This window comes from Cibotium barometz, chromosome 59 (assembly GCF_041138505.1).
Source record: "Cibotium barometz isolate CiBa-2024 chromosome 59, ASM4113850v1, whole genome shotgun sequence".
Taxonomy (NCBI): Eukaryota; Viridiplantae; Streptophyta; class Polypodiopsida; order Cyatheales; family Cibotiaceae; genus Cibotium; species Cibotium barometz.
This window is the reverse complement of record NC_141104.1, coordinates 20,199,173-20,211,102: the sequence shown is the minus strand read 5'-3', so window position 1 is coordinate 20,211,102 and position 11,930 is coordinate 20,199,173. Positions and strand designations below refer to the sequence as shown.

At 47.7% G+C, this 11,930-nt stretch overlaps 1 protein-coding gene across 1 annotated transcript in view; it reads left to right on the top strand.

Annotated features, from left to right (window-relative positions):
• The first annotated feature begins 465 nt into the window (after positions 1–465).
• LOC147605576 (uncharacterized) overlaps positions 466–11,930 on the top strand; it is a 45,948-nt gene continuing 34,483 nt past the window's right edge. Inside the window, exon 1 of the mRNA XM_086793656.1 lies at positions 466–1,625. Coding sequence (XP_086649782.1) covers positions 606–1,625 — 1,020 coding nt within the window. The 5' untranslated portion in view covers positions 466–605. The remainder of the gene's footprint in view (positions 1,626–11,930) is intronic.

Genomic DNA, 11,930 nt, shown 5'->3' with positions numbered 1-11,930 from the left:
AAAAATTTTGTCTCCTTTCCACCCAAAACATTACAAGCCTTAGATGCCACTTGCGACAATGAGGATGTGAGTGACTAGCAAGAGGTGGAGGCTTAGTTAAATGGGATTTTTGACAAGTGGTATGAGCTCTCTAAATGAATAGTGAATATCCATGCAATTCTAAGGCTCTCACGAGTCCTTACTACATGCTTGGGTGGGCATACAGCTGTGTAAGCTCCCTTAATACTCCTATTTGGGTAAATCATAAATACCAACAACTTCATGAATGAGTAATCTTAAACAAACACATGGTCCCATTCAATTGCTATGTGTTGGGTTGAATAAACCTTAGGAGTAAACATTAGGTGTAACGACTAAGTGCATCTACCAGAGTTTGGGTTCTTCAATGAAGCCATGCTTTCATGGTCCCATTCAATTGCTATGTGTTGGGTTGAATAAACCTTAGGAGTAAACATTAGGTCTAATGACTAAGTAAGTGCATCTACCAGAGTTTGGGTTCTTCAATGAAGCCATGCTTTCAAGGGCATAAATATTATAGCAATTTCATATACTTGGCTTTTAGTTGAAATGCTTTCGTAGGTTGCTCGACACAACAGCGCTCTGCCATGAACGCAGTCCTCCTGGAGCGCCCACGGCGTTGCTGCAGGCTGCCTCGGTCCCAGTGGACGCCATTTTCCCAGCTGCAGGAGCTTCTACCGGACAGCTTCCATGGCGTCCTTCACAGCGGAGGCGATGCTGCTGGAGGGCCTTCTGCGGAAGATTTTCGCCTTCTCGGTAAACAAAAAACCCTAGAACTCACGTCTCCATATAAAATCCTAGGGCAGAAAAACCTAGACTCTACATCTGTGCCTGCGCGGAAGATCCTAGGTTTTGCACAGATTACTACCGTAAGCCCTATATCTGCAGAGAAAACCTCAGAGTTTGCTACTGTACAAAAAACACTAGAATTTGCAGCTCCGCTTAAAATTTTAGACCCTACAATTGCACAAAAAGCCCTAAACTATACAGCTGCGCAGAAAATCCTAGCACAGAAAACCTTTGGCTTTAAATCTGCACAGAAAAATCTAGAATGGCAGTATTGCTCCTTGTCTCGGAAATGTGGATTGAGGCATACTCAGGTGCGAGGTTTTCATATCTCAGCAGCCAAACAAGCGGAGAATCAAACTGGTTGGCTTCCTGGCGGAGCCCAAGGTGGCCATCTTTCATCTACAGACTCTTTCCTTGAGCCAGCAGAGCTAACAGAACAAGAGCAGCGTGAAATAGGTGTGTATGAAGACCTGAAGAAATTTGTGATGACGAAACGCGGCGGCAAACCTGAATATCTGGAGATGTTGGAGGAATACAACCCCATGGCTGAGCTGGAAGAACCATCCATAGTAGATTTGCGGCCACCCAATCGTGAGCTCCCACCCCTGGACAGGGTTACTATCGCTTTGGAAACAGAGGAGCAGTACAGAGTGACCAGAAAGACCAAATGGATCATCAAGCAGCTTCGGTCACCTCTGATGAATGATGTCCCCTTGGCGCTGGAACAATGGGTGAAGACAATGTACCCAAAACGATCTGACTGGCTGGACCTCCTAAAAGAGTTTGATGGCGAAAAAGAGCGTGATCTCATGTTTCAGGTCAAATCTCACTTGCATTTTGCTTTCCTTTTTCATAAAAGATGCAAGCACATGGACATTTGATAGATTTTTTTTTTTCTGGTTAGAGATCATGCTAGTCAGTCGGCCGTGCTGATTCTTTCCAACTTGACCCACTGGGAGCTAGGAGAGGCTGACATCTAAGGACCAGTGTTCATTGGCTGAGGTGAGTGGAGGATCGAACTCGAGACCTCTGCTCAAGAATTCGAGTACTTTACCAACTTGCTGATGAAGCCGCAGACTTTACGTTGGCTTAAGTCGAGTAACCAACCCTCTTTGATATTAAGAGTTACAGGCTTGAACCCACATTAATCCAGGAGGGCAGGGATCAACTTGCTGTGATGTATATGTTAGAAGTCATCTCCTGTCTATTTTTTATACACCAGGGCCTTTGTTGTGGGTGTGCCCGCCCTTATGAGGTGTTTTCTCATTTTTCCCCACTCTCCGTATTTTTCCCCCATTTTTTCCCATTTTTCTGTGGCATGGGAGGCAGCCTTGTAGTGGTAGGAGGACCTTGAACCTGGCCGACTGCATCTGTGGAGTCTCTGGAGGTGGCCGACTGATTTGCATGGGTTGTGGGCCGAACCCCTCTGCTGTTGGCCGAGTGAGTATTTTCAGTCGTGGGGATTTTATGTGTCCTGTCGGCTGTCCTACAGCAAGCCGACTGCTGATGGGGGGCCATTTTAAATGGCCCCCCAGCCTCCTTGTCATTTTTGTATCATTCCTGGGATCTTCTTGTGTATATAGAGCAGAGTTACACGCCTCTATCTCTCTCTCTCTTGTGCTGTGATTTTCTGCACTGTGCGTTTTGCTCTTGTGTTCCCAATTCTGGTCAATATCTCCGCTGCGCATTCTGATATGGTATCAGAGCCTAGGCTCTAGATAGTTCTTGGGATTTGTGTGAGCAAGAGGGGATTTGTTGTGTTGTTGATTGGTGGACTGTTCGGGACTGTTCGGGAAGAGGAGAAGCAAGAGGATGGCGGGCTGATTTGCTAGACAACCACTTGCAAGTGTTAGTTCTTCTTTGTTTCCACCCACCCACCCTTTTTAGAGTACATCCCCGCAATGGCAGATCTGTTTGAGATGGTCGAGAGGCATGTGAAGATCCAGACACTCCCCATGTTCCCGGTGGACCGCCAGTTGGACGGGAACAACTACGGCATATGGAAGGTTATGATGGAATCTGTTCTGGAGTCATACGACCTCGTTGATTTCGTCGTTGTTGGGGTTCCACGGCCGGAAGTAGAGGAAGGGGAGTTACCGTCGATCCGAAAGGACCGGGAGCACAAGCACAGATGTGGGATCGTGTCAACGCCAGGGTCCGTTCGTTTATCTTTCTCAACTGCACACCGCAGGTAATCAATCATGTAAAGCATATGACGCTGGCTAGAGGTATATGGCAGCATTTGGCTTCTCTTTACAATAGGGTATCGCCCATGAAGAGGATTTCCTTGGAAGTACAGATGCGGGTTATGAGCCCTGCAAAGTCGGTGACGATGCAGGAGCATATTAACAAGCTGCAGGCTCTTCAGCAGGAAGTTCTTTAGGCTGGGAAGGAGATATCGTCAGAGGACATGGCCATAATGTTGCTGTCACACTTGCCCTCTCAGTACTTAGCATTTTACTCGTCTTTGATTACCAGTGGCAGGCTCAGCACCATCACGTGGGAGGGAGGAGCTTGTGCCCATGGTCTTGGACCAGGAGGAACTATTCACGAACCCTCCTCAGGGTGGAGGTTCGGAGGCCTTAACTGGCCAACGGTCGAAAGGCCGTAGCACGGGCAAAGGGAAGGCTTTGTCGGAGAAGTCTTCTGAGAAGAAGTCCGTTATTGACCGTGAGAAACTAAAGGCAGAGAGGACCTGTAATGATTGTGGCGAGAAAGGCCACTATTGGAGGTAGTGTCCCAAGCGGAAGACCGAGAAGGGTGAAGATTCCTCAGCAACAATCATGAAGACTCCGGCTTTTGTGCACCTGGAGGTGGTGGACACCGATGTTTCATTTTCTTCAGGCAGGGAGGAGATTGGAGGACTCTCCGCAACAGATACTCGGGAGTGGATTCTAGATAGTGGTGCTTCCAGGCACATGACTCCTTCTCGTTCCGGTTTATAGGATCTTTGCAGGTTTTCTAGTCACATTTTTACTGGGGATACGTCCATTATCCTAGTTCACAGTGATGGCAGGATGGAGATAGTTCCCGATGGCAGAGGGGGGAAGCATTCCTCCCAGGTGTTGTATGTTCCGTCACTTGGTTATTATCTGTTTGTCAGTGCATCAGGTTTGCAAGACTGGCGTACGGGTGGAGTTTGATGAACACTTTGTTGCTCTTCGAGACAAAGCAACAGGCCAGGTAGTTTGGGAAGGCCGAGTGGAGAATGGAGTTTACAAGCTTTCAACACTCTCTCTCCCAGGTCCTCAGGTTTGTGATGAGTGGTAGTCTGGTAATGGCCACTTAAGTGTGGATACGCTGCAGGTGCAGGCTTTCCGGGACCAGATGGTGGATAGCTTGCCAGTAGATGGCAGCAGTTGGCAGGAACTCTCCAGTAGTGATGTTGGTAATTCTTGTGTTCGTCAGTCAGAGGAAAGTGAACAGGTAACTTATGCTCTGATGTCTCGTAGTATTCGGGACAAAGAACCTCCTGTAGATGAGGATGTTCTTTCCACGGGGACCTTTCGGAAAGCTAGGCAGGTGGCAGTTGATTACTTGCAGAAGGAGGTGCATACTCCAGGCTTTGTGGTTCCGGATTCAGAGGGGGTGGTTGACAGGTTTCCGAATGCCTTGCGTGGTCTTCAACAGGTTTCCAGGACTTGTTTTTGCACCGTAACAGGTGTTGATCCTTGTGAGGAGTGTGATGCCTCTTTGACTCAGAAGCAGAATGGTTCATTGATCTGGTTGATGGACACTAGATTGGACGGGAGCTTCCTGGTGAGGCAGTTGAGCTCATGGTTGCAGATGACTCTTTGGGAGGCAGGATTGCGTTTCTTGTGGTTTCTGCGGCATGTGAAGGATCATGGACTCTTTTACATAGGAGGGGGATTGATTGATGGAGTCTGACTCCACGGTTGGAGTGACTCAGTTTGGGGAGGAGATCCGGACACGAGGAGATCTACTTCAGGCCTAGGAGCAGTCTTACGGAGTAGTAAGAGGCAGTCATCTTTTGCCTTGTCGAGGATAGAGGCAGAGTACCGGGCTGCTTGTGATGCTGCTTGTGAGGTGGTGAGGATGCAGAGGTTGCATTGCAGGTTTGGGCTTCCACTGGAGGAACCCATGGTCATCCAGAGGCACTTTGTTCGTGAACAGATCGTTGTTGATGACATCTTGCTATAGTTTCGTTTGATGGAGGACAGTACGGTGGACCTCTTCACGAAGTCGCTATCTCAGGATTTGCTCAGGCGGCACCCGAGCTCCCTGTGGTTGGTTTCATAGCCAGGAGCTGAGAGGGGGTGTTAGAAGTCATCTCTTGTCTATTTTTTATACACCAGGGCCTTTGTTGTGGGTGTGCCCGCCCTTATGAGGTGTTTTCTCATTTTTCCCCACTCTCCGTATTTTTCCCCCATTTTTCCCTATTTTTCTGTGGCATGGGAGGCAGTCTTGTAGTGGCAGGAGGACCTTGAACCTGGCATCTGTGGAGTCTCTGGAGGTGGCCGACTGATTTGCATGGGTCGTGGACTTCCCTGATGCTGGCCGACCCCCTCTGCTGGCCGACTGAGTATTTTCAGTCGTGGGGATTTTATGTGTCCTGTCGGCTGCCCTACAGCAGGCCGACTGCTGATGGGGGGCCATATAAAATGGCCCCCAGCCCCCTCGTCATTTTTGTATCATTCCCGGGATCTTCTTGTGTATATAGAGCAGAGTTACACGCCTCTATCTCTCTCTCTCTTGTGCTGTGATTTTCTGCACTGCGTTTTGCTCGTGTTCCCAGATCTGGTCAACATCTCCGTTGCGCATTCTGACAGTATATGGCCTCATGGGTTGACACTTGCCAGCCTCTTCGCTGTTGGTTGTAATATGCAGAAGGGCAATGCAACTCGATATGTTAGATGTGTATAAACACGATGGGTGGCTGGTTTTGTCCAGGAGTACCTGGTTACGGGGGTGGGGCACATCATCAGGATGTGAATTTGGGATGAAGGCAGATATGGCCTAGGCTTGGGCTCAAAATGTGGTCTTGCTGCCATTCCTAGGTTGGGGTACAAACACTCGGTTTGCAAATGCAACCCTTGTAATGACCATGTAGTTACAAACAAGCATTGGGTAGAAGCCATGAAGGTTGGAAAGGGATGCCATATGCAAACAATATGGGAGCTGGTTGACTTGGCTAAAGAAAATAATGTTGTGGGAAGCAATCAAATGTACATAGAAAGATTAAGCCACTCTGTAGATTAGTTCCCGCATATGTTTTCTACTTTGTGGGATGCAATGACATGAGGAGGGCTGCATTGTCTGTGACATGCGAGGCATTGATCGTAGTAAAACAACCTTAGCCTTAACTAAACTGCACTTAGAAATACTTAAGAGATAGAGAGCTGGTCGGGCTGTGCCTAGGGCTGTTGGCCTGCAGAATATCTCCACGACTACCTTTGATGAGCAGTTGGCTGCTAGAGAAATCCCATGACTGCATAATATGCCAGTCGGCTGCTTGCACATGTTCACGACTGAATAAGCCTGAGTTGGTTGCCGTAAAATACCTGTTGGCTGCCCAAATATGCTTGCTTAATGCTTGAATGCCATGCTTAATGCTTACTTAATGCTTGAATGCCATGCTTAATGCTCATGAATGCCATGCCACTTGTACACCAACTGGGTGTGCATGTGACATTCCCCTATGCTAAACTGTTGCTAGGTGGTACACGTAACAACCCTTCGACTTTTCTGCTGATCCCCCCTCCATTGAAACCACTGCTCCACTTTGTTTTCTTCTCCCGGGACTGAGGTCGACTACAGGTTTGAGCCAAAGAGTTCTCCACTGTAGGAACTGCATGGCAAATGTTGATAAATCTGCTTGGGAAGACCTGAATCACAATTGACCTGTCTTTGGAATCCTTTCACACCATCTCCGTCGTTCATGGACCTATGAACCTCCTGAGACGATGTTGGAGCCACTTCCGTCTTCTTATGTGGAAGAGAACCCCTTGTTGATGCCAGTTGAAGCCCAAAACTCCATTTGCTCTTTTGATGATGGATGTCATTCTTCCCTAGAAAACTCATCGGTAAATCCTGAATGCCTTGCAGATGCAAGATGCTTAGACTGACTATCTGTACTGGACTGCTAGGATGACTACTATACTGATGCGAGCCATATGCGACCCTATATGCTATGCAAGAATGCAAATGAATGGGTTATTGATGCATGACTAAGGGGAAAACCCTAAGGATGGCCTGTTAGCACATTCATCCCCAGTTTGTGCTCATATTTGGTGTCCCTTTTGGTCCCTTTTCATGGCCCTTGATTGTGGGCTGGCCACCCCTTTTTTGTATATTTTTTTTGGGATTTTTCCCATGTTGGATGCATTTTTCCCAGTCGGCCAGCTTCACTTTACCCAGTCGGCCAGTTCACCTTGTCAAGTTGGCCAGTCCCTCTTACCTATAAATAGGTGGGCTGGCCTCTCACTTTTTCATGTAGTCTAGTCTTTCTTTTGCTCCCTCACTTATGATACACTTTCTGTCTCTTGCTTGGGACTGGATCATTTCATTATATTCAGCATAGTTACTCCATATCTCTCTCTCTCTCTTGCACTCTCTGCTCAGCACACTCTAGTGCTTATTGGCTTCCGCTCTGTGCACTCATTCATGGTATCATCGCTCCCGGTTCAGCGATTCTCTCTGCTGCCCCAGATTATGCCCTATCTACAGTCCCTTCACCTTTGCGTTTTTCTTAGATTTGCAGCCCTCTTGATGCTACGTTTTCTGGACAATTGCTGTTGATTGCTTCCCCTTCACTTTGGCTTCATCGTTTACAGCATGAAGGTACTTTTTTTATTAGCGTTTTTCTCTACTTAAAGTCTGGAACCAATCGGCCTGGATTTTCAGGTCTGCAGCCCCTCTTTGGCTGCGTTTTCCTCTCTAGTGGACATTCCCTTTTGCAGAGGGGGTCTTGTGGTGGTTCTGGCTTTGGTGGCAACCTTGGTACCTGTGGTGGACACTCCTTCCAAGATTGTGCATTTTTCTGAGATTGAGCCCATGCTCTTGTGATGGCTGCCTCGACTACACTTCATATGTTCTCTGAGTCTACAAAGTTGGATTGTTCCAACTACACTTTGTGGAAGGTGAAGGTGAAATCAGCCTTGCGTGGCGTGGATCTCTGGGATTGGCTTGTTACACCTGCCAATGATACCCCTCCTACCCTTGCTTCCGGTGGTGTGACTCAAGCACAAATTGATATTTGGCAGGCGAATGATCGTCGTGTTTTATCCTTTCTGATGTTGAATTGTTAGGATTTTGTTCTCTCTCACGTGCATACAACAGATGCTGCACATGAAGTTTGGAAGGCATTTGCAGATCTCTACGAGATTAAGTCTCTAGGTTAGATTTTGACGTTGGAAAAGCAGCTTATGAACTTGTGAGTTTCTGCCTTTCCATCTTTATTTGCTTTCATCTTGAAGATGAAAGATTTCCGGGACGAGCTTGTTGTTTGTGGCAAGGATATCTCTATAGAGGATATGGCTATTCGGCTTCTCTCCAAGCTTCTAGAGAGGTTTGATGCTTATTTTCAGTCTCTTGTTTCTTCTCCTCGTCCTGTTCCAGCTACTTGGGAGGAAGTTCTCCCCTCCATTATGCAGATTGAGTCTTGCTTTTGAGGAGCGGACTCGCACCTCTGGTGGTTCTGATGGAGCTTTGGCTGCACGAGATAAAGGGAAGAATCAATAGAAGAAAGGGAAAAGGGGTTCTGACAAGAACTCCAAGGATAACGACAAGGATAAAGACAAAGACAAAAGCATATCTTCTAAAAACAAGGACATTGAGTGTCATTATTGTGGCAAGAAGGGTCATAAATCGCCCCAATGTCACCAATTGGCCGACCATTTGGTCCATCTCCAGTTTTTGCGTCTTGTTCACTTGAGGCCAGGCCGGTGTCTCATGTGAAGAGGCCAGTATTTTGCTGACATGGACGGGAGCCAGACTGGTGCCACCCGTGTGTTAGCAGGATGGTGTCGTATGGACGGGAGCCAGACCAGTGCCACCCGTGTATGACCTGGACCGTGTTCGACCCATGGGATTGTCACGCCATGGAAGAGCCAGTATTCGTGCCGTGTTTTGCCTATGGGACTGTCACACCATAGGGAGACTCGTGCCTGGAACTGTGTCTTACCTATGGGACTGTCACTCCATAGGAAGACCAGGTTTTTATGTTTTATGTCGTGCCAGTTTTGTGCCGACAGATATTTTGTACTTGTTCCATGAACGGGAGATATGTCCATGTTACTATTTGCACATGCACACATATTTTGCATGTTTGAAACTGTTTTCGCATGACATGTATTTGTGTGTTTGCCTGCTTGACGTGTTACTTACTGAGCGGGGACGCCTGCCAGTGAGTCGTGAAGTCTGCTCTGTATTCTGACGAGTTTTAGTGCATGTGAACAGGTGGTAAGTATGTTGCACATGTTGTTTTTATTATTTTATTTCTAACCTCTTATTTTATAAGGGTAGGTGTTCACATTTATTTAAAAGTGGGCACCCCCTTTGGGCACCCACTTAGGGGCCAAGGTGGGGAGCCCCACTTTAAGTGAATGTGGGGGTGGGCATGGTCACCTACCCAAACTCCCCACCCACATGCAAGCGTGGAGTAAACTCCACTATAATTTTATTAAAAAAAAGCTCCCTCCTTCAAGCGTAAAAAACCAATCGCTTCTTGCGTTTGTTCATCACCCGGCGATCAACCTTTTTGCGTGGGGAACCGTCGACCATCTCCTCACATGCTGCCTCTTCCATACAGGCTGCGCATGCTTCTGTACGGCTGTTTTCACCTCCCTACAGGCGGCTGTCTCTACTCCCTACAGGCGGCTGCTACTACCCTCCTACAGGTGGGCTGCGCCTGTGTACAGCAGCCAGGCGTACTCCCTTCCAGGCTACTCTGAACTGCTGCAGCTGCTCCCACAGGCGACTGAACACCAGCAAGTGGCGCTGCCCTTTCCTCTGCGTGAGCTCTCTTGCAGGCTGCACGTTTCTCACCAGCAAACTACCTTTTCTTTCCCTTCCTACAGGCGGCTACTTCCAGGCGACAGTACCTGTAGGCTGCCTCTTCTCTACCGGCTGCATCTCTCCAAGCTACGCATGCCCCTACAGACGGCTGGGGCTATGCGCTTGTGTTCCGGCCAGTAGAACACTGCCCTCAGGCAACTCTGTTTGGGCTCCTCCACACTGCGGCCAGGCATCTCCTCCCTTGCAAGTGGATGCTTCTTCTCTCACAGCAGGCGGCTGTACCCTTTGTGGTGGTGCTTGTCTTGATGGTTCTATACGAGGCAACTGTTTCTTCAACAAGGGTGGCTTCATATTCTACACAAACACCACAAGTATTGGTTTTCTATCAACCATCTACAAGTAAGTGAATTTCAGATTTAAGTAAAGTATTTTATGTTTAAATCTGGTAAGGGATTCATCCCGCTCGGCCAACACCCGTTCGGTGCTGGGTTGTCCAAGCTATATTGGCGAACCTCGGTCCAAAGGCGTTGAGATCGGGAGAGCTAGGCGTTAGTGCGAGAGCGCCTGTTTGTGTGTGGTCTCGGAACACCAGTGAGGCGCTCTCCGCGGAGTCCAGTGAAATCACAGGACCGTAGAGATTGGACCACACTAGTGGTCGTTCTGCTTCGAGCTTCTACATCAAGTTTCGACTTCAAGCATATTTGTTTGGTACTGTTTTCATATGTACATGGACATTATCTGGTTCTTGGAACCCGTGGAGCATTGTATTCATTAAATACTCCCAATAAATATATCATATATTGAGGGGGGGGTCGGCCCGTTCCGGCCCCAGTGCTGGTGTCCATCTTTCCATTTCATTTCATTTAAATTTCAATTTGTATTAAGTTGTCCATTTCAAATTTGTGGTTTTAAAGTTGTGCTATTAAGCGTGTGGGTGTCCAACGGAGTCTTTCCCACTTGACGGGATCGGTTTCATTGGTATCAGAGCACGGTTGTTTCCCTCTTCCTAGTGGGGAAAAGAACCTGTGTACTGGACATCCTGCTTTTAGCAAACTTAAAACACAATGGACAGCCAAGGCAACCCTTTGGAAGTGCCTAATTCGAGTGGTCCATCTAGTGCCTCTCGTGGGTCTGATGCCCTGCGAGGAAGACACAAGCCCCTTGAAAGGGTTATGGATAGTGAATCAAAGGGTCAACTGTCTCCAGGAAAGACAGTTATGCTTGTACAAGAGCCTGATGCTATGAGGGCTGAAATGGAACATATGAGAAAACTTTTGCAGGCTCAAGAGCAAGAGTTAAAGTTTTTACATGAAGATCCCCATCTGCAAAGTGCTATTGAAGCCAGGAAGGCTGATGCTATGGTTGATGTAACTTTTGAATCAATGGCTCGTGAAGTGGGCAAGAAACCAAGGGAGTTGGCACTTGCCTATCTCCTTCGCAAAGGTGATATCAAAGAGGGGGATGACGGAGAGCTGAAATTCAGAAATCCACCTCGTTTGAAGCATGGAGATCCCGCATCCCAAAGGCTGAAATCTTTTATGCAAAAGGAAGAGGTGACTGTCACCTCTCGTCATGCATCCTCTCCTCAAGGCTAAGCCTGACAGATATATGTATGCCAGTGCTCATGGAGGGCATGAGAGTCACATGCATGCCAGACATGTATCTCATGGTGACAGGTCTACTTCCAGAAAAATTTTGCCTTCTGAATTGTCTCATGGAGAGACCATGCCATATGCAGGTAAGTCACATGCATCTGAGTTTCGAGTTCGTGGAGCACATGCCACCATGCCCCATGAAGCGTCTATGACGGCCCATGGAGCCCATGCAGACAGGGCTACCCCGTTGGATAAGGGGAAAAGAAAAAGAGAAGACCATGAGCCTCATGCGAGGAAGCTCAAGGAATTCAAAGCAGGTGATAAATCTGTCAAATTTGATGTCTTTCATGGTGAACATGATGCTTCTAAGGTGTTAGCATTTGTGGCACAGTTCGACATTGCTTTTAGCGATGAGGATTTCACAGAAAAGTCAAAGGTGCGCCATGCTAGCATGTTTTTGAAAGGGACTGCTGCCCATTGGTGGATCACTGAAAAGATCACCAAGGATCCCATTTCTACTTGGAAGGAATTCAAAGATAGATTTTATGCTCA